The sequence below is a fragment of the Natrix helvetica genome, assembly GCF_964273705.1.
Source record: "Natrix helvetica genome assembly, chromosome: 4".
Classification (NCBI taxonomy): domain Eukaryota; kingdom Metazoa; phylum Chordata; class Lepidosauria; order Squamata; family Natricidae; genus Natrix; species Natrix helvetica.
This window is the reverse complement of record NC_138550.1, coordinates 166,104,648-166,125,646: the sequence shown is the minus strand read 5'-3', so window position 1 is coordinate 166,125,646 and position 20,999 is coordinate 166,104,648. Positions and strand designations below refer to the sequence as shown.

At 43.4% G+C, this 20,999-nt stretch overlaps 1 protein-coding gene across 2 annotated transcripts in view; it reads left to right on the top strand.

The window, feature by feature from the left end:
* The window catches only part of TRAPPC9 (trafficking protein particle complex subunit 9), a 361,114-nt gene that overhangs the window by 129,977 nt on the left and 210,138 nt on the right, over nt 1-20,999 (top strand). For both annotated transcript variants that reach the window (XM_081951044.1, XM_081951045.1), the window contains exons 20-21: nt 8,791-8,944; nt 18,017-18,107. In XM_081951044.1, the coding sequence (XP_081807170.1) occupies nt 8,791-8,944; nt 18,017-18,107 (245 nt within the window). The remainder of the gene's footprint in view (nt 1-8,790; nt 8,945-18,016; nt 18,108-20,999) is intronic.

Genomic DNA, 20,999 nt, shown 5'->3' with positions numbered 1-20,999 from the left:
ATATAAAATTTTCTCCTCTTCAACTTTAAGGGCCTAATGTCATTGTTTTTGGGATAATCCAGTGTGATTGTTATAAAGATGTTGAATCGTCTTTCCCAGCTCCTTTACTCTGCTGCTTCTTGGAATAGAATAAAAGTATCACCTTCTTTAAATAGTGGCAGCTAACTACAGCATCCAATTTCTTCTGTGACACAAATACTGCATTTCTCATTAATGTGACTTGAAATTGCCTTTAGTTGCTATAGTAACTATCAGTTTTATACATAGCATTTATTCTGAGAAAGGTTATTGTGGCAAATGCTACTAATTGGGAAGCTTTCCAATGGAAGCTACTATTTTTAAGCTATGTTAATATTCCACCTGTTAAAAATAGCAAAAACGATAGATCAGCAGTAAATGGTAAATTTTAACTAATGCTGTTGGTTTTACAAAACATGGGATAGCTTTAGTTCCTGATTAACAAGTGCTAGAGAGTTGATTTTATAGCTGATTACCATACCCAATTGAGGGACTCTGTACCTGAAATCACATGTGATATCACTGATAGGTCCCTTCCCTTCCCTATCCCCAGGTAGGTTCCCCTGCGTGAGCAGAGGGTTGGACTAGAACAGCGGTCACAATCTGGTGGTCCATGAGAAAATTTTGGTGGTCCAGCAGAAAAATTATTTGCATTTTTTATATTGCACTGAATCGGGGGTCCTCAAACTACGGCCCCTGGGCCGTATACATGCAATGGACGTTTGTGTTGCTGCAGAGAGTCTCCACCTTCTGGGTCTTTTTGTGCGGGGCAGAAGGGGGCAGAAATTCCGACGGGGTCTGTTTCAGCCTCCTGGTGGGGGGCTTTGGGTGAAGGCTGGAGGGAAGCGCCGCTGATGGAGAAGAACTGGAGGGCCTTGTTCCAGTGGGACTGCATCATGGCCTGGAACTGGCTGACCATCTCAGCCCACTGAGCCTCCAGGTGCCAGTATCTGGCCTTGCACTCCCAAAGGTCTTTCCTCTGCTTGGAAAGCCCATGCTTGTGGTCCTCAATGAGGTGCTTCTGCTGAGCCTCCTTCTCGGTCAGATCCAATTTGCACTGAGCTGTTTTGCCAACTCTTTCTCATGGTGACTGCTTACCAACAACTGCTTCCTGTTGAGGCCCCAAGGAGCCCGGGCGGGCAGCTGAGGAGTGGCGAGTAGAGGCGGGCAAGGTGCCCCTCAACATGAGTGACATCTAGTTGGTCACACCCACCCAGTCACATGACCACCTAGCCATGCCCACCCAGCCAATCATTAGGCAGATCATATTAGTGGTCCATGGGATTTAAAATTATGAATTTAGTGGTCCCTGAGGTCTGAAAGGTTGGTGACCCCTGGGCTAGAAGACCTCCAAGGTCCCTTCCAGCTCTATTTAGATTGAACTGAGGTTATATTTACCTACTTTTAAGAATTCCTAAGGACCATATGATTTGTACTATGTCCTGATAAGGTAAACTATAGAACAGCGATGGTGAACCATTTTTGGCTCACGTGCCATAAGTGGGGGGAGCGCAGGGGGGTCGTGTGCAGGCGTGCCGCACACATAATGCAATGCGCGACCACCCCCAGTCCGCATACGCACACTACAGGCGCGACCACCCATTTTTGCATGCTTTTTTCACCCTCCCCAGGCTCCAGAGGCTTTATAGGAGCATGGAGAGGGTGAAAACAGCCTACCCCGCCCCCCCCGGAAGCCCTCCGGAGGCTTCAGTGACCTTCAGGAGGCTTCCCTGAAGCCTCCGGAGCAGTCAAAACGACCCTCCGAGCAAACAGGAAGTCTGTTCCCAAACTTCCGGTTTGCCCGTAGGGCCATTTTTTTGCACTCCGGAGGCTCCAGGGAAGCTCATGAGGGCCTCTGGGGGGGGGGCTCTTTTCGCCCTCCCCAGGCTCCTATAAAGCCTCTGGAGCCTGGGGAGGGCGAAAAATGGCTTTAAAAAAGGGTGAACTCAGCTGGCCAGCGCCTGCATGCGCGCTGGCCAGCTGACAGGGCAGCGCCTCACGTGCCCTGACAAATGGCTCCGCGTGCCACTTGTGGCACGCGTGCCATAGGTTCGCCATCACTGCTATAGAACTCAAAAGAGAGTTCTTTTTCACATGACTGTACATATACTGAAATGTGGCATGCTGAAAGTAAATGCCAAATTTTGGGAAAAAATATTTGGAGTAACCAAACAAAACACAAGTAGTCATGTGGATATCTAATACAGAAAAACATGCAAAATGTGAACAATTTGTTTTAACAACAGCAGAGATGATAAAAGAATGAATGAAGGAGGTGAACGAATTATATGTGCACTAGAAATAGATGAGCTTCGTGGAGTTGGGCTCAACTATTTTATTAATTTTACATTCTCGGTTTGCAAAAAAAATTCAAACAAATGTTGCAGCAAGAATGAATGGTTCAATGAACCTTTGACAGTTCAATAATGACCTCTTTTTTTTTTTAGGTCCTGGCTTTAGAACAATATAGATCATTTCAAATTGAATTGTACCATTGTTATATAAAGCTATTACAATAGTTACCATTTTATTTGAAATTTCTGGTCTAATGATCTCCAGCGTTTGTCTCAACAGTGGCTGTGGTTGTGTGCAATAGAAATTGTACACAACAACGTCTTAATGAGGAATTCTCTGGACCTCAAGATTCCTTAAATTTTGGGTTTGGCCTTGATGTACCATATTTTTCAGAGTATAAGACGCACTGGAGTATAAGACGCACCAAGGTGTTGAAGAGGCAAATTAAGAAACAAAAAGTTTCTGCACTCTGCAAACCTCCCCAAAACCTGCCTGTTTTTCACGAAAACGGGCCTTTTTTGTCAAAAAAAGGGCATGGATAACCTTTAGGAGGCTTATAGAGTGCTCCATGGGGCTACGGGCTGGGCAAAATTGAGCAAAAAACAACCGTTTTTTGCTCATTTCTGCCCTGCCCAGACCCCAGGAGCTCTCTGAAAGCCTCCATAAGGGTATGCATGGCCATTTTGGTGAAGGGGCCGGGGTTTTGGGCGGCAGAAAATGCTGTATTCAGTTTATAAGACACACCCAGATTTTCAGCCTCTTTTTTGAGGGAAAAAGGTGTGTCTTATACTCTGAAAAATACGGTAGTCGATTGTAATAAGTCTGTGTAATTTTCAATTTCTAACTTTTCAATGTCCTTTGACTATGCAAAAATGGTGCCCTACTGTAGAAAATTTCCTTATCACTAATAATGTGCATTCTGACTAATCAGTATTGAATTTTTTGGCAGTTTATTTTTTCACCTCTTCCCAGCAATCGGAAGGATGGAAAAGACAGACTTTTAACTCTGATGACTAGCTTTTAATTCAACTTTGTGCAGAGTAGTAGCAGAAAGCATTGTATTCTATTTCTTCCATTAAGAGGGAAGACCTTATGATCAAAGGTGTCTCTTGTGCTGAAGATAAAGCTCTAAAGTAGCAGTCACCAACTGGGGGTCCATGGAGCACTGGTGGTCCGTGAAATTTTTTTGGTGGTCCACAGAAAAATTATTTGCATTTTTTATATTGCACTAAATCAGGGGTCCTCAAACTACCACCCTGGGCATTTGATTGCCATTTGTAATCTTCCTAGGAGCCTTCTGACAAGCAAAGTTAGTGGGAGAAGCCAGATTCATTTAATGACCACGTGATTCGCTTAACAGCCGTGGCATAAAAGGTTGTAAAATAAGGTACAACGTAGTTAATAACCACATCAGTTAGGGACCAAAGTTTCAATTCCAACTGTGGTTGTAAGTCAAGGACCAACTATTATTTCTAGCATTAATTCAGATTTTATTTTTTTAAATGTTTCCCCCTAACATGAAAGCTCCTGCAGGCGATCCATTGTAAAGTTTAAGATTTAAAATGGATTGCTATATATCCCTCGCATTTGTGTCTATTCTGACTAAGGGTTGTCCTTTTGATTTCTACTTAAATGCTGGCTTCGGGTTGTAATAAATAAAACTTAAGTTATCTTCACTACGGGAAGACAAATTTCACAACTGATGCTTTTACAATTTTGCTAACAGTTTTTACAAACACACCTTTAGGCAAATTTTAATCCTTGTGATGCGATCATGATTCCTTCACAGTTAATTGAGATAAAACGATCCAGAAGTTCATGGAATCATTCTGTGTCAACCACAAAGACATTCTTTGTCATTTGGCGGGTAAAAATGCCAGAACTGTGCATAAAATAGACCAAGCAATAGCAATAGCACTTAGACTTATATACCGCTTCCCAGTGCTTTATAGCCCTCTCAGAGCAGTTTACAGAGTCAGCGAATTGTCCCCAACAATCTGGGTCCCCATTTTACTGACCTCAGAAAGATGGAAGGCTGAATTAACCTCGAGCTGGTCAGAATCGAACTGCTAGCAGTTGGCAGAATTAGCCTACAATACTGCATTCTAACCGCTGTACCAGCACGCTGACACCAAGAATCAAGATTTGGTACAAACGTATATAAGGTTGGCATAATTTGGCAATTATAAAATGGTAGTTAAATCCATACAACTGATCTGCAATCCCATCTAGCCGCTCAGGCTCTGACTTGAGATGAGTTTTTATAATACTTACTATAGATATAGGTTGAGTGGTATGGTGGCCTAGTGATGCTAGCCTCTCTCTCAGAAAGTCGAGAGTTCAATCCTAGGTAGCGGCAGATGTTTCCCTCCCAGAGCGCTGAGAAAAAAATATCTGCTGCAAACTTCGCTTAGATGTCAGGAAGGGCATCCATCCAGTATTGGATATCTATTTAATTTGGATATGTATTTAATTTTTTAAACTTTTGGGATGTGTGTTTTTTTAATGTTGTACGCCGCCCTGAGTCCTTTTGGAGAAGGGCGGCATATAAATCTAAATAAACAAACAAACAAACAAACAAACAGTAAATGCTCAGCTACATCCAGTTCCCTCACTCTCCCCCAAATTAAGGGATTACAGGGTTGTGAATAGGGAGTTACTGTAGATATAGGTCCCAGAAATAGAAATCTAATAAAAGGTACCTCTTCTTAAAACAAATACTTGCTGCCACAATTTTCGAATGAAGTCTTATAGAAGTCTTGTCTGGCCATAAATGAGATTCAGGTTCTGCAAATAGGCCTACTGTGTTCCCCCCAAAATAAGACAGGGTCTTATTTTCTTTTGACCCCCGAAATAAGCACCTGGCCTTATTTTCGGGGAGATCTTATTATTTTTGAGGTGCAGGAGGCGGCGAGCGTAGTCACCTCATGGCTGCTTCTGTGTTTAAATATTTTCGGGGAGGGCTTATTTTCGGGGAAACAGGGTGTTCAATAGAAGTGCAGCCCCATCAGGTTATTGAACAAGGAGCTCTTAGGAGGAGATAAGTAATCTTGATTTGGGAAGATCTGAATCAAATCCAGGTCTTCAAATGCTTCACCTTTTTATTGCTCTTCATGTTGCCAGACCATTAACTGAGGACATCAGTGCATCATTGCAAAATGTTTGGAGTGTAAAAAATAGCCGAGAGGAGTTTGTTTTCTTCCAGGTATTCAGGTTTTCCTGGCAATTATAGAAGTTAGGGATGTAGATAATCTGGAATTTAAAACAAAGAAAGAATGAAGGTGACCTAATCTGACCTGGATTGGATTTTTGGTATTCTGGACAGATTACAGTGTTCCATGGCACGTAGATGGTGTACACTAATATAGTCTAAAACTAGTGTATATAACCTCAGTATAATCTAGCATTTTTCTGTAGGAAGCATACCCGATGTTTGTTTTAAAAAAACCCTACATTTCAAGGCACCTATATTTCCCTAAAGAATGGTGATCAGATTATTCTGTGAAACACACATATCCTTAATTTCTTTATCAGTCCTTTATATGCCCATATGTAATTTGCTCTGACAGTACGGCGAGGGGCTGTTGTGGCCTGTCAGCCGCTGGCCCCTCCAGCAGCCGAATCAGAGGAGGGGGAGGAGGGGGAGTCAGCATCAAGGCAATCTGAGAGCTCCGAGGGGAAAGAGGGAATGGAGCTGGCAGAGAAAGAGACAGAGGTGGAGCCTGGGCCGTCTGTCAGCCCCCAGATGGAGAGTCAACAGCCTCCAGACCTGGAGGTAGCTGATAAGGAAGAGGAGGAACAGCTGGGTCCAATGCCTGACTCGCGGATGTGCAGAAGGCAGAGGAGAGGAGAGCAGTGGAAATCTGTGGGCCGGTCCTTGGGATGGAAGAGCCACTGCTGCTAGCGAAGCCTCACCCCAGCTCTGGGGATAAAAGGCAGGGGGCGGAGATCAATAGATGCGGCAGACAACTATTCCTCTCCCTGCTGAACAGACTTGTTAGCCTGCGGTGAGAAATTACACTTTTTCCTGGGGCTGCTGACGCTCCTAATAAAGGAATCATTGCTTTAACTGCAGAGGGTTTGCTGTGTTTGGGGAGATGGGTCAGAACAGCATCAAACTTTTCAGAAGCATAGCAGGACACTTAACTTTGAGAAGGTATACAAGTAGATTGTTTCTCAGGTTCTTGCACATTTTCCACTGGCGTTGCAATAATGTCTTGGCTGCCGGACAGCCACCTTGGAGATTATGACAGATGAGGGCAATTACTATCTGATCTTTTCAATCCTCTCCAATAAACTTTATAATACCAAGCTAGGAAATTGTTGGAGGTGTCCTTTATGAACGCCTCAGAAGGGTCTATGAGAAAGTGCCCAGTGCCGCTTTTATCAGGTGGAATTATTCGATAATTGCTTTTAAAATCTAGATTGGTTCCTCGGAGATCAAGAGTGACAAATTGGTCTATAATCCAACCCCTCAATTTCAGACACTCCTGGATAAAACAAATCGCAATATTGGTGGGAAAGGCAGTGTAATACACAACTGCACGAATCCTCTTTGAATGCTTTTCGCCTTTCTTCCCTTCTTTCCTTTATTGCAATCCTCGATTTAACAATCCTAATTGGGGACCGGACTTTCTGTATCTAAATGATGTGGTCATAAAGCAGGGGTGTCCAAACTTGGCAACTTTAAGACTTGTGGACTTCAACTCCCAGAATTCCCCAGCCAGCAGAGCTGGCTGGGGAATTCTGGGAGTTGAAGTCCACAAGTCTTAAAGTTGCCAAGTTTGGACACCCCTGTCATAAAGCATGACATCACGCCATATTGCTTAGTGAAGGAAATCCTGGCATCTGCGGCTGCCGTCATAAGTCCAGATGCATGGCTCATTGTAGGGGATGCTGGGTAAAGTGTTCTTTCCCAACCTTCACAAATAGTGATAAGACGTTGACTCATGAGTAAAACAAACCCCTTTGGATAACAGGGTCTTTCTTTTATTTACAGGGATAAAGGGGAAAAAATCAAACATAAGTAGTCCCAACAAACCTGGGTTTATCCAAGAAATCCGAATTGCTTGCTGTATTCTAGAAACAAACTGTTGTCTGAGAGAGCCAGCCACTCCCAAACTCCTCCTATTTATTTTCCAGCCAGGGAGGGGCTGGCTAGCGCCTACATCTGCTGTGCCCTGAGAGCTGGCTTATTGCTTTCCTTTGCTCTCCTCTCCTTTCCTCTCTGTGCATATCTGCCTCTGGGATGGGCTCCCTCTGTTTCTCCCCCCGACTCAGCTCAGACCCTGAAGACAGCTGCCTCTCCACTTGGGGGGAGGGCAGAAGGCCCCGGCTCTGACTCTGACTGATGCTGCTTCCTTATCAGAGCCTTCCAAAGGCTCCGAACCCCGCCCAAGCCCTCCCTTTCCCTCAACCTCCTCTGACTCTATAGCAGCGGTCACCAACTGGTGATCCATGGACTACTGGTGGTCCGCAAGAAAATTTTGGTGGTCCACTGAAAATTTATTTGCATTTTTTATATTGCACTGAATCAGGGGTCCTCAACTATGGCCCCAGGGATGGATACGTGCAATCAACGTTTGTTTTGCTGCAGAGAGTCTCCGCATTCGAGATCTTTTTGTGTGGGTCAGAGGGGGGCAAAAATTCTGACTTGGGGTCTGCATCCTCCTGGTGCGGGGCTTTCGGCAAAAGCTGGAGGGAAGTGCCATTGGTGGCAAAGAACCAGAGGGCCTTGTTCCAGTGGAACTATTATTATGGCCTGGAATTGGCTGACCATCTCAGCCCGCTGAGCCTCCAGGCGCCGGCACCTGGCCTTGCACTCCCGCAGGTCTTCCGTCTGCTTGGAAAGCCTATGCTCCTAGTCCTCATTGAGGTGCTTCTGCTGAGTGGCCTTCTTGGTCAGATCCAATTTGAACTGAACTGTTTTGCCAACTCTTTCTCATGGTGGCTGCTTAACTCCAGCAACTGCTTTCTGTTGGGGTCCTAAGGAGCCCGGGCGGGCAGGTGAGAAGTGGCTGGGAGGGGAGGGGCCCCTCAATGTGACATCAACTTGGCCATGCCCACTCAGTCACATGACCACCGAGCCACTCCCAGCCAGCCAGTCATTAGGCAGATCATATTAGTGGTCCGCGGGATTTAAAATTACGAATTCAGTGGTCCCTGAGGTCCGAAAGGTTGGGGACCCCTACTCTATAGCCGACAGACACAACGGTAAAGAATACAGGAGGGAAGGGGGAGGCTCTGGGAAGATTGGCTCACCATCAGAAAGATTGCAAAACCAGGTCACATGGTGGCCCACTTAACGACATGACCAAAATTGCAGTCACAGTCAGAAGTCGAGGACTGCTTATATTGGCAGAAATGCATCTCATCACTGTTTCCGGTTACTTCACTGAGGTGGTGCATGTTTGCCGCGGGATCCACAAAACGTTCCATAAAAGTTGCCCAGTAAATTCTTTCTCTTTTCAATTGTAGCATGGCTATACAAGTCGACAAATTCACCTTCGAAAGTTACCCAGAGTCGCCCGGTGAGAGAGCTCAATATGCCAATCCAAAGCAGCTGGAAGAAGAGAGGAAGCAAGCAAAAAGCCTGGAGATCAACAACAAGTTAGACATTGTCTGGAAAATTATATCCTTTTTTCCCCCTCCCAGAAATTCTCAAGTCGGGCAATGAGCTTTAATTCATTTCTAGGAATGCATATGAAAAAGACATGGTTTAAAATGGAGCATTTCGCATAACCACGAACTTTTCAACTAATTTTAACGAACGCTTTGATTTCTCTCTAGGTTTCTTCCTAAGCTCCTTTAGTTGGGAATTCTACACAGCTTTTTTTTTAAAAATAATGAAGAACTGTAGTGTGTGTGTTTTTATGAACGTTGGCATAACCCCAAGTCTTCTAAGATGTCCCTTTGAGAATATCAGTAAGAAAATAGAATCTGACTCCTGACCGCAATCCATGGGGTAGAAGAAGAAGAAATATGATTAGAGAGATGCTAGAAATACTTTTGCTCTGACCCCAGAGGCATTAAAAGTGGCAGACGTAGCTTTAATGGAAAACATAGTGTCAAGTGCAGGAAATCAGGAGTCAGAATAAAAGAGTTGGAAGAACCTTTGAGGTCCTCTAGTCTAACTCCCTGCTCAGGCAGGAGACACTGGCCTATACCATTTCAGACAAGTGACTGTCCAGTCTCTTCTTAAAAACTTCCAGTGTTGGAACAGCCACAAGTTCTGAGGGCAATTTGTTCCACTGGTTAATTGTTCTAACTGTTAGGAAATTTCTCCTTAATTCTAGGTTGGTTTTCTCCTTGCTTAGTTTCCATCCATTGCTTCTTGTTGTGCCTTCTGGTGCTTTGGAGTATAGGTTGACCCCCCCTTCTTTGTGGCAACCCCATGTCACCCCCTAGTCCTTCCTTTCATTAAACTAAACATACCCAATTCCAGCAATCGTTCTTTATATGTTTTAGTCAAGATGGTTTACATGTATACAGGTTTATTGCATGCTAACACTTTCTACAAGAATCTGAACTAATAATGATGAAAGCAAATTAGCAGTAGATAAGAGTTCACAGAATTCAAAGTGGGCTGGACTTTGATCTCTTGTGGGCACAAAGGGATTACTACTGGTTCTGTGGGCATGGCTTGGTGGGCATGGCAGGGGAAGGATACTGCAAAATCTCTAGTCCCACCCCACTCTGGGGCCAGCCAGAGGTGGTGTTTGCCGGTTCTCCAAATTACTTTAAATTTCCGCTACCGATATGTCAATTCCTCTCATTCACATGCAGCAAAGGCCTGGTAAACAGTCTTTCAAAGGTGAATTTATGACCACAGACCTTATCTAGCTTGGAAAGCTGCCATGTAAATATTTTCCAAACGAGGTGCTGTGCAAGGAAGGACTTGGCACAGAGTCTCTGAGATTCACGGACAGATCTTCACACTCCTGAAATGAATGAATGAATGAATGAATGAATGAATGAATGAATGAAAGAACGAATTGTTTCCTGCAAAATCCCACTCCCCTTTCGCTCCTCTTTTATTTCCTATGGGCCATTCACCATCTACCTGTGACTTTACTCCCAAGTAGATCCTGATTTCTGAGTTGTTCTTTTCCTCTGGCAGCTCTGCACATCTGCACACTGGGAACAGGCTCCAGCTGTTCTTCTGCCTCACTTATCTCTGACTCTGAAGGTAACTGATAACTGCCAGACGGCCTTGGCCCCATCTCTGCCTCTGACGCAGAGCCCTCATCTGAGCCTTCCCCAGACTCCAGGACTGGCCCATCTTCCTCCCCAACCTCTTCACTGTCTGATTGTGCTGCCAGCTCCACTGGCTGCTGGCAGGCCACAATACTTATACTACTTGGAGGACCCTGAATAGGCTGAGAGTTGGAGTGCTTAAGTGCAAAACCAATATGCTCGAGCGGTGACTCTTAGCAGATAACAACGTGCAGTGTGAATGTGGAGAGAGTGAGACGCAGAGGCTTGCCTATTTCCTGCTATCTCCTGCCTATTACCAGAAGCATGTACTGATAATGACTTATTTTTGGCCAGTGGAAAAAAAACCAAGGAAGGGGCTTCCTTCTGGCACTTTAAAGTTTGATCTAGACAAGGAAAAAAGGAGGAGGAGGAGGAGGAGGAGGAGGAGGAGGAGGAGGAGGAGGAGGAGGAGGAGGAGGAGGAGGAGGAGGAGGAGGAGGAGGAGGAAAAAGAGAAGAGGAGGAGAGGGAGAAGAAGAGGATGGTTTTGTGAGAACCAAGCTTTCTTGGTTATTCTTTGGAGGCTTGACAGCTATCGTTTACATAACAGTTCTTTGTAGCCTGGGAATTTCTGGATTCCATCTCCGCCATCTCAATCAATCCATAGTATTTATTCAGTCAACGACCAGCAAAAATGTAAAAGCACAGAAACAGAATGAAACGAACAAATGCAACAATACAATAACAGTCAGCAAAATAAATCACAAAATGTAACAGTTACTGGTGTCAAAGGAGAAGTCTCCGTCATCCAGGTCACGGTTGTCCCAAAGGTGCTTTTTCCAAAAGCAACTGGACTTTCTTTTGGGGAGGGGGGTTTCCCCTTGAAAACATTGCACTTCTCGTCCAAGAAGCTTCTTCAGTTCTGTCTCAGCTATGTCCCATACAAATGATTAGGTAAGGTGTATCAAACCAAAAGTAATGTTTAAAACCCAAGAGAAATATGTCTTTAACCAATTATATCTTGCTTTCAGTGCAGCAAAACAAAAATTTAGCTACCGCTCATGTAATGAGTGGTTTTAAGTTCTGAAGGAGAAAGTTAATGTGAAATTTATTTGGCCGCTCACCCGTTGCTGCTCTTACAAATCATAAGTAAGCATGCAATTATTTTGAACCGTTGGAGCAGAAATCGGTGAGTGGAAATTGGCTTAGGTAGAAAGAATGGGCGAGCTGGTTGAAGTAGCTTTGCAGACTGATTTTGTCCATGGCCCTGATATCAAATGAGTCGGAATCTTGTGGTGTGTGTAAGACAAACAAATCATAGTTAGGAAGAGCTTCTGCCCAGCTTCTTATAATAAAACACGACATATCGGAACAGGGCCTTGGCAACTTTAAGCCTGGCGGACTTCAACTCCCAGAATTCCCCAGCCAGCAAAGCTTTGAAGTCCGCCAGGCTTAAAGTTGCGAAGGTTGGAGAACCCCTGTATTGGAACATTCTATAGCGTTTCTCCTTCACGTAAGGGAATATCTTTTTTAGGTTTCTAATAATACATTTTTTAAAGAATCTTATTTAAATAAGAACCTCTAGCAATTCCCCCCCCCCCCAACTATTCAACTTCCAATATTGGAAAGCTGCTACAGCTGAATGTAGCATGTGCCAATGGCAGCTGCTGTTGTCTGTGGAGCAGAATGTTGTTTCTGCTATTCAGCGTTTTGAGCAGATGGCCGACAATTTTTAGACTGGTTAATATTCTTCAGCCCTCTCGTTGGATTAATATTTTCTAAATATTTAATAGGTAGTTCAGATTTTAGTGCTCTGCGCGGAGGAGTTTTCCAAACGAAAGGGCAATTTTTGTAAGGAAATTTGGCTGGGATTTTGAAAGAAAAAAAGCACTTGTACTCGGATGCAAATTGAAAATTCACAATTTAGAAAAAAGCTCCTGATGTGGATGGGGGAAAAAAAAAAGCTCTAAGGTTTACCCATTTTCTGTTTTTTTATTTATTTTTAAATATATCTGTAGAACAGGGGTGTCCACAAGTCTTAAAGTTGCCAAGTTTGGACATCCCTGCTGTAGAAGAATGCCATAAGCTCCTGAAATTCCCCCCACCTCCCTTTTAGACCCTTTTAGACTATTGGATGAGATATGATTGCTGGTATAAGGTGCGATAATTGGGGCAGTGTTCTGATCTAGACTTCCTGAGAAAGCATACCTCACACTCTTAGTCCCCAAAACCCTCTTTTATTTAAATGGCTGTGAATTATGGTCATTCACTGCCCATAATTTACAAACAGTCTGTGAAGAGTCCGACAGATGTCTGCTTGAGTTGCCGCAGTCTTTCAGGGTTATGTTGTTAAGCACCACCTTTATCTCCCTTGAAACTCTGCCAGAGACCTAATTGCTAATTAGTTTGGCAAGGCCAAATGTAGCACAGAGTCACACAGGACTTCTCAGAGCTTGAACCGACCATGTGAACTAATTACTTCCTGCAAAGGCTCACGTTTGTATGCTCCTCTTTTATGTCTTATGGGAGGGGGCCAATCATCTCCAAGCCTTACTCCCAAGTCGCCCTTTTTGTCTTAACTGTTCTTGCCTTCTGGCAGCTCTGTGCATGCGCGCACTGGGAACAGGCTCCAGCTGTTCATCTGCCTCACTGATGTCTGACTCTGAAGGCAGCTGATAACTGTCAGACAGCTCTGGCCCCCTCTCTGCCTCCGACACAGAGCCCTCATCAGAGCCTCCCCCAGACTCCAGGACTGGCCCATGTTCCTCCCCAATCTCCTCGCTGTTCGACTCTGCTGCCAGCTCCTCAGGCTGCCGACAGACCACCACAGGAAACAAGATGGTTCAAATGACTACGGATTTATTACAATTAACTAATGGAAAGCTTGCCTTCAATGAATCGAACTGAAAATGATCATTAATCATTTAAGGGATGCGATGGCTCAGTGGCTAAGACGCTGAGCTTGTCGATCAGAAAGGTCGGCAGTTTGAATCCTTAGCGCTGTGTAACGGAGTGAGCTGCCGTTACTTGTCCCAGTTTTTCCCAACCTAGCAGTTCGAAAGCATATAAAAAATGCAAATAGAAAAATAGGAACCACCTTTGGTGGGAAGGTAACAGCGTTCCTTGTGCCTTCGGCATTTAGTCATGCCGGCCACATGACCCCGGAGACGTCTTCTAAGTTTATTAGATCAGCCACTGCCTCTTTGCCTGGATTGTATTTAAAATTTGTTCCCTGTTTGTTTGATTTTTTTCTTTAATGTGGGGAATAGAAATTTAATGACTACGTAAAATTTAATCATAAAGCATTCCGTGCGCCTTTGGCGTTCATTCATGCCAGCCAAATGACCACGGAGATGTCTTCGGACAAAGCTGGCTCTTCGGCTTTGAAATGGCCCCCTAGAGTCGGGAACGACTAGCACATATGTGCGAGGGGAACCTTTACCTGAACCAGTTACAAAAATTAAACTTTAATTATTCAATTAAATTTCAATCATTATTAGGTTGAAATATACTTCGCCATTGGTGATTATTTAGCCCAGACATTCAAATTATCACCCTACATCAAGATTCTTGAGTCTCGGAAGCCCATTATATTTTTGAAAAGGTGGAAATTGTTCTAATGATAGTTGAGTGGGGACAAGTACTTTATCCCATCTCCAGGGTTGTCAAAACATCATGTCTCTAAGTAGCATGAAACTATGTTCCCCCGAGTTTATAACTGCAGTTTTTCTTGACGCTCTCAAATGACAACAAAGAAACAAAAACCCCCAAAGGAAGGATTAGATAGGAAAAACATGGGAAGGTGGTTATGTGGCCACAATAGCAGCAGAAATCTCTATGAATAAATTATATTAATGCTGAAGAAAGAGTGAGCAAACACCCTCAACAAATGGATTCAGCAAGATGACAATTTCTTCGGTATTTTTGTTTCGGTTTGTACACAGTGTCTGGATCCCCATTTTGTTGAGTTTTGAAATTCTTTTTTTTTTAATACATTATGAATCTTCCAGTTGGAATCAAGTACAGGTGGTCAATACAATACAAAAGCAGAGTTGGAAGGGACCTTGGAGGTCTTCTAATCCAACCCCCTGCCTAGGCGGGAAACTCTGTACCGTTTCAGACAGATGGCTATCCAACATCTTCTTAAAGACTTCCAGTGTTGGGGCATTCACAACTTCTGGAGGCAACTTCTGTTCCATTGGTTAATTGTTCTAACTGTCAGGAAGTTTCTCCTCAGTTCTAAGTTGCTTCTCTCCTTGATTAGTTTCCACCCATTGCTTCTTGTTCTACCCTCAGGTGCCTTGGAGAATAGTTTGATTCCCTCTTCTTTGTGGCAACCCCTGAGATATTGGAAGACTGCTATCATGTCTCCCCTCGTCTTAATCCTTTTCATTAAACGAGACATACCCAGTCCTTGACTTATGATCACAGTTGAGCCCCAGTTGCTAAGCAAGACATTTGTTAAGTGCGTTTCGCCCCATTTTACGACCTTTCTTGCCACAGCTGCTAAGTCAATCACTGCAGTTGTTAAGTTAGTCACCTGGTTGTTAAGTGAATCTGGCTTCTCCATCCACTTTGCTTGTCAGAACATCGCAGAAGGTGATCAGGTGACACTGCGACTGTCATAAATATGAGTCGGTTGCCAAGCCTCTGAATTTTGATCAGGTGACCATGGGGATTCTGCAAAGGTCGTAACTTTGAAAAATGGTCATAAGTCACATTTTTCAGTGCCCTTGTAACTTGGAATGGACACTAACTGAACTGTTGTAAGTCGAGGACTATCTCTAGTGGCAAAACTGAGTCAGTGTTGGCTCCTGGCAACTTCCTGGACTAATCCCTGTAGTATTTTTCGTAAACGGTTTGCCATTTCTTGCTTCTTAGGGCTGAGAGAGAATGACTGGCTCAAGATTACCCATCTGGCTTTGTGCCAAAGGTGAGAGTAGAACTCACAGCCTCTCAGGTTGTACTTTAACCACCGCACCAAAAGGGGTACAATTTTTTTTAAAAATGGTGCTCAGTTTTGCAAAGTTCACAATGGAAATAAAATCCGAGAATTATAGACAGATCTGTTAATCATTACCAGCATTTTTGTTACTATAGTTTCTATTTGTCAAACTCTTACTTATTGGTGCTGAAGTAGGACACTTGCTCACCTGTGTTTACTCCTATGGGAAATTATAAGTGAAACATCTTCTTAATTAAATGTCAGAGGTCAAACTGCATAGCAAGGTGATTAACAGCTGAGAAACAATAGAGGCAACTAATCATTTAGTTGGTGTGTGCAAATAAGAGTTTATGTTGAAATTACATGAAGGGAAAAATGAAATTTGACCACCAGTTTCTTCAACTCCTTTAAAAATGCAGATATTAAACCAGGGATGAAAATGCTACCGGTTCTGCCCAGTAGTAACAAATGCTTTTAAAAAGTAAAAAAAAAAAGGGTTCCCACTATCTTTCGACACAGCTGATTAACCTTTTTTTAAAGCTTTTTAAAAGCTTTTTTTACCACCTATTCGCCCAAGTGGTAGTAAAAAAAAATGCTTTAAAAAGTTTTTTAAAAAGGTTGCGATTATCCTCTGTTTGACAATCAGCTTTGCTGGGGATATTGGAACCTTTTTTTTCTTTTTTTTAAACTCTTTTAAAGCATTTTTACTACCTATTAGCCCTAACTGTGACTCTGTGAGGTTCCTGCTTATTGCAGGGTCCATTTTGTGTGAAATCCAGCTGTATCTGCATTTTATCGGAGTCAGTTGTGTAGGAGTCAGTTGTGTGGCTTTTGTGTTATTTTTGCGTAAAGTGTGATGGTTGGCTTTTGAGCTCTCTGTGACTCTGAGGTTCCTGCTTGTTGCCCTTGCATTGTGTGTGAGTCAGTTGTGTGGCTTTTGTGTTGTTTGTGTGTGAAGTGTGAAAGTTGGTTTTTGAGCTCACCCGGTTCCATGACCACCAAGCCACGCCCACCCAGTCACATGACCGCCAAGCCACGCCCGCCAAGCCTCACCATGACCAGCAAGCCATGCCCACAGAACCGGTAGGAATGTTTTTTAGACTTCACCACTGGATTAAACTAATTTAGTTCAGCATTTCTACAATTATTGCTAATAAATGGGGATGCAGGTACTCTTTGACTTACAACAGTTTGTTTAGTGACTTTGAAGTTACAACAGTATTGAAAAAAGTCTTATGACCATTTTTGGTCTCATATTTATGACGGTTGCAGTGTCTTGGAGTCACAGGATGTCCTTTTGCAATCTTTTGACAAGCAAATAAACCAGATTCACTTAACAACTGTCTTACTAACTTAAGAAGGGCAGTGATTCACATAACGACTGTGTCAATGGGGCAAAACTCAGTTAACAACTGTCTCACCTAGAAACAATTTTGGGGCTCAATTGTGGCCGTAAGTCGAGGACTCCCCGTATTGATACAAGATCAACTTTAGGTCATATTTTCAAATATTTCTACTTTACAGGATATTTAAGAATTTGGAAAGTTTCTGCCAGTGGGAAAACATGAAATCTCCCTGCCTTTTGTTCTATCGTTGTTGTGCTCAGAGATGGTATTTAGCTGGCTCTGACCAGTTCTGGCGAACTGGTAGCGGAAATTTTGAGAATTCGAGAACTGGCAAATACCACCTCTGACTGGCCCCGCCCCGATCTATTTGCTGCCTCCCGAGTTCCAGCCGATTGGCTGTGTCTTCTTTTGTTGCCCTGTACAGAACGGAACTGGAAAGCTGGTTAGTAGGATGGGGAGGGAATGGGGATTTTACAGTATCCTTTCACTGGAGTGGAGTGGAAATAGAGATTTTACAGTATCCTTTCCCTGGAATGGGGAGGTAATGGAGATTTTACAGTATCCTTCCCCTGGAATTGGGTGGGAATGGATATTTTACAGTATCCTTCCCTCAGGAGTGAATGGGGATTTTGCAGTATCCTTCCCCAGCCACGCCCACAGAACCGACAGTAAAAATTCTTGATTCCCATCACTAGTAGTGCTCCATAGGAATTACAGGCCTAACCCATATTTTGGGGAAGACTTGAGTGCACAGGAATTGTAAAGATATAATAGTGATCACATCCTTGATGTTAGAGTAGTTTTGCCCCTTCCTATGATATCTGGATTACTTGACTCAGAATAAAGAACACGACTCAGATTTCTCTTTGGCACCGATTGCTTATCCAACTAAGTATGAGTAACGGTTTATTGCAAACATCAAACTTGGTAGCATGCTAAGCCATAATTATAGTTTACAAACAAACCACTTTAGAGCTTATCTAAAGCTCTTTGGTTCAAGCACTGACCGCAGCATCTAGGAGCAGCATGGGCTAAATTTCCTAATTACCCTAGCTTCTTTTTTCGCCATCCCAAAGGAACGTATTTGAAGAAGACTTCCTTGGGCTGGGACCTGAGTTCTTACTTTGATCTCCATCCTTTGAAGTTCTTGCTACAGATTCTCCCTGAAAGACTGTGTAAAATGTATTTCTTTTCAGTGTTCCTTAACTCTCATTTACCCCTCTTTGAAGCGTGAAGGGGAGGCCAGCGTGGAAGGGATCCTGAATCAAGTTGTCCTTGATCACCTGCAGTTGGTGCCTCTCCAGTGGGGTGAGTAATGCGAAGACCGATAGTTCGTCAAAGTAGGTTTTTTTTTTTTTTAATGGGTTGCTGAAATACTTTGCAAAAAAAAAAAAAAACAACTACTGAGAAACTTTGTCAAAAGTTGAACGATGCAAAATGCTACTCTGGCTTTTTCGGTGGGATCGTTTCTTAAATCATTGTAGCAAAATGGCTTACCGTGAAATTATCGCCTCTATATTTAGTTCTTGGAGTCGTGGGGAATCATCCAGAGTAGACATTATTTTCCTCAAAAGCAGTTGCTAAGTGCTGGGATATAGTCTTGCTGTCTGCTCCAGTGCACTGTAGGTGTGTTTTACAGTGCACTGTAAAATGCAGTTTGGGGTACTTTGAATTATATCATGATTGTCAACCTTGTTGGAGTTTACGACTTGCTGAGAATGTTCTTTGGTTTTCGGTTTCTACCTGCTGCTCTTTCTAGAAGTTGATCTGAGCACGCTTATTCTTTCTGACTGACGGTCCTGGAGTCTTAATTTTGTATATTGACGCTATACAGTCTTATCTATGGAACCATGAGGTTGAATGCAGTATGAACAGTTTGTTGGTGTTGCCGCTGGACGTAATGTGGTTTTGTTGCCTGAGTAGTTCGAAGGGAGTCTTTCTTTCTTTTTTAACAATCTAAATGGGGCTGGAATTTTGATCGCTAAGCGAAGCGGTGATTAGATGAAACATCGGGTAATAATGCTGGCCATCAACACTCCAATCAACCAATAAAAAAAAAAAACCCACACCCAACCAGGAACCACATAAATACTACAACCAGGATAGCTCAAAATACACATTTCAGTAGAGCAGGGGTGTCCAAACTTGGGAACTTTAAGACTTGTGGACTTCAACTCCCAGAATTCCCCAGCCAGCCATTCTGGGAGTTGAAGTCCACAAGTCTTAAAGTTCCCAAGTTTGGACACCCCTGCAGTAGAGAGTAGCAGCCTGAGGATGGGCTCCAGCACGACTCGGAAATCTCGGCAGACTAAACCTCTGGTCCCAGTGACCGACCCAGATTAGATCTGGAAACATCACATGATCATATTGCTCAGGGATGGAGTTTCGGTATTCCTAGTTGTGGTGGTTAAGCCAGGAACAACCAAAACAGAATAGGATTCTTTATTGGACAAGTGAGATTGGACACACAAGGAATTTGTCTCCAGTACAGAAGCTCTCAGTGTACGTGTCAGAGTTTGTTGCAGCTGTCACCTCTAGAAAGCAGACACAGGTAACTGATTCAACAGGATTCATTAACTTTGCTTTATATATAAGATAACACATGAAGTAAAAATACAATACCAAAAAGTAGGTTTTCCAACGTGGTAGTAAATACAAGCAAACACAGGTAGAGGAGAGAACAGTTTCAGTTCAGAGCAGCAGGGTAGTTTTGAGCTCAGTGCAGACTCAAAGCTGCAGAGCTAAGCTAAACCCCGACTCTGCTCATTCACATCCAGACTTTGCTGGATGTGAATGAGCAGAATTCACAGTCAATTAATAAAAGGGGTTTTTGTCGGGACAAAGAGTTTGCTTCATGCTGTTGGGAAGCCTCAGTCAGAACAGGTGTATTGTTAGCAGCGGAAAACAGAAGGCAGAGAAAGTTAACCAGGGTGTCAAATCACAGAGTGGCAGCTTCGGCAGAGGCAGCGGAGTGCAGGACAGCCAGAAAGTCGGAGATAAGAGCCCGCGGGTGGGAGAGTTAGTGGTGAAGTGAAATGGCCCCGTGGTCATTATATGGGGTGGGCTGCCAAGCACCTGAATTTTGATCACATGACTGTGGGGCAGGGACCAGGTATAACTACCATTCGTTCAGCACCCCCATAACTTTGGATGCATTGGGAAGCCTGGCATGGAGGAGGGATCAAGCCCAGAGCTAGCCTGGAATCACTACACAACCAAAAAGGGCTACGTCCAACCTCCCAAGTTCCTTGGAGTCTTATCTCATTGTTCCCACGAGCGGGCTGCCAGTCGGAGAAGATTCCTGTATTATCGGCAGAACGTAATCAAGTAGTTGGCTCAAACTCCGCATGTGTAGCTCTGCTTCTTTGCACCTGACGAGATTCTCGCTGAGCAAAGATCATTCAGCGAGGACCCCCTTGTAATGTGTTTCCTTGCTCTGAATGCCTTTGAAATGAAGTGTTTCGAAGCGTGGTCTTTAATAAAGAAAGATCCTGGGATTTTTGTGTGGCTGTGATCATTCTGTCATTACTGGGTGTTGATTAGACAGTTTGCTTCGCTCTCTAATTAAAAAGGCCAGAGTTGGTTTACAAATTGTCTTTCAGTAAAATAATCTAGATGGATTGGCACCTGCTGGGGCCCATGACTCTGCATACTGCTTGCCTGCCTACTTTAATAAAGTACCTTTGTCAAATAGGAAAAAGACAAGCAATCTTTGTGGACACAAAGTAAGTCAATCAGCACTTGTATTAGCTTGTGATGGCATATTTTCATAGTGTGTTATTGATATAAGTCATCATGCTTCAGTGGGTCGAACCAGCTGCCTTTTAACATGTGCGGTAAACCTTGTGCAATTGAACAATAATAATCTTGCTAAAACTTCAAAACCTCAAAACACTTTCCTGAATTTATCCTAAATTTGGCTTTACTGTTAGACCCTGATCTAAGAGATGGTGTATAATCTTAGAGAGATAAGAGCAATTATATAGCAAATCAATTTTAGATGGGCAAAAAAAAAGGGTTCTTTGTCTGATTAACCAAAGGGATGTCTCTGCATTTTTAAGTGGAGTTTAAATACTTATTGTAAAAAGTTGCTTTAGTAACAATCACCAAATCTGTGAAAAGAGGGTACAGAGTGATTCTAATTAGATTTGGACATTTGTGGTGGAGATGAGGCCTGAATATTGACATTCTCCCACAACG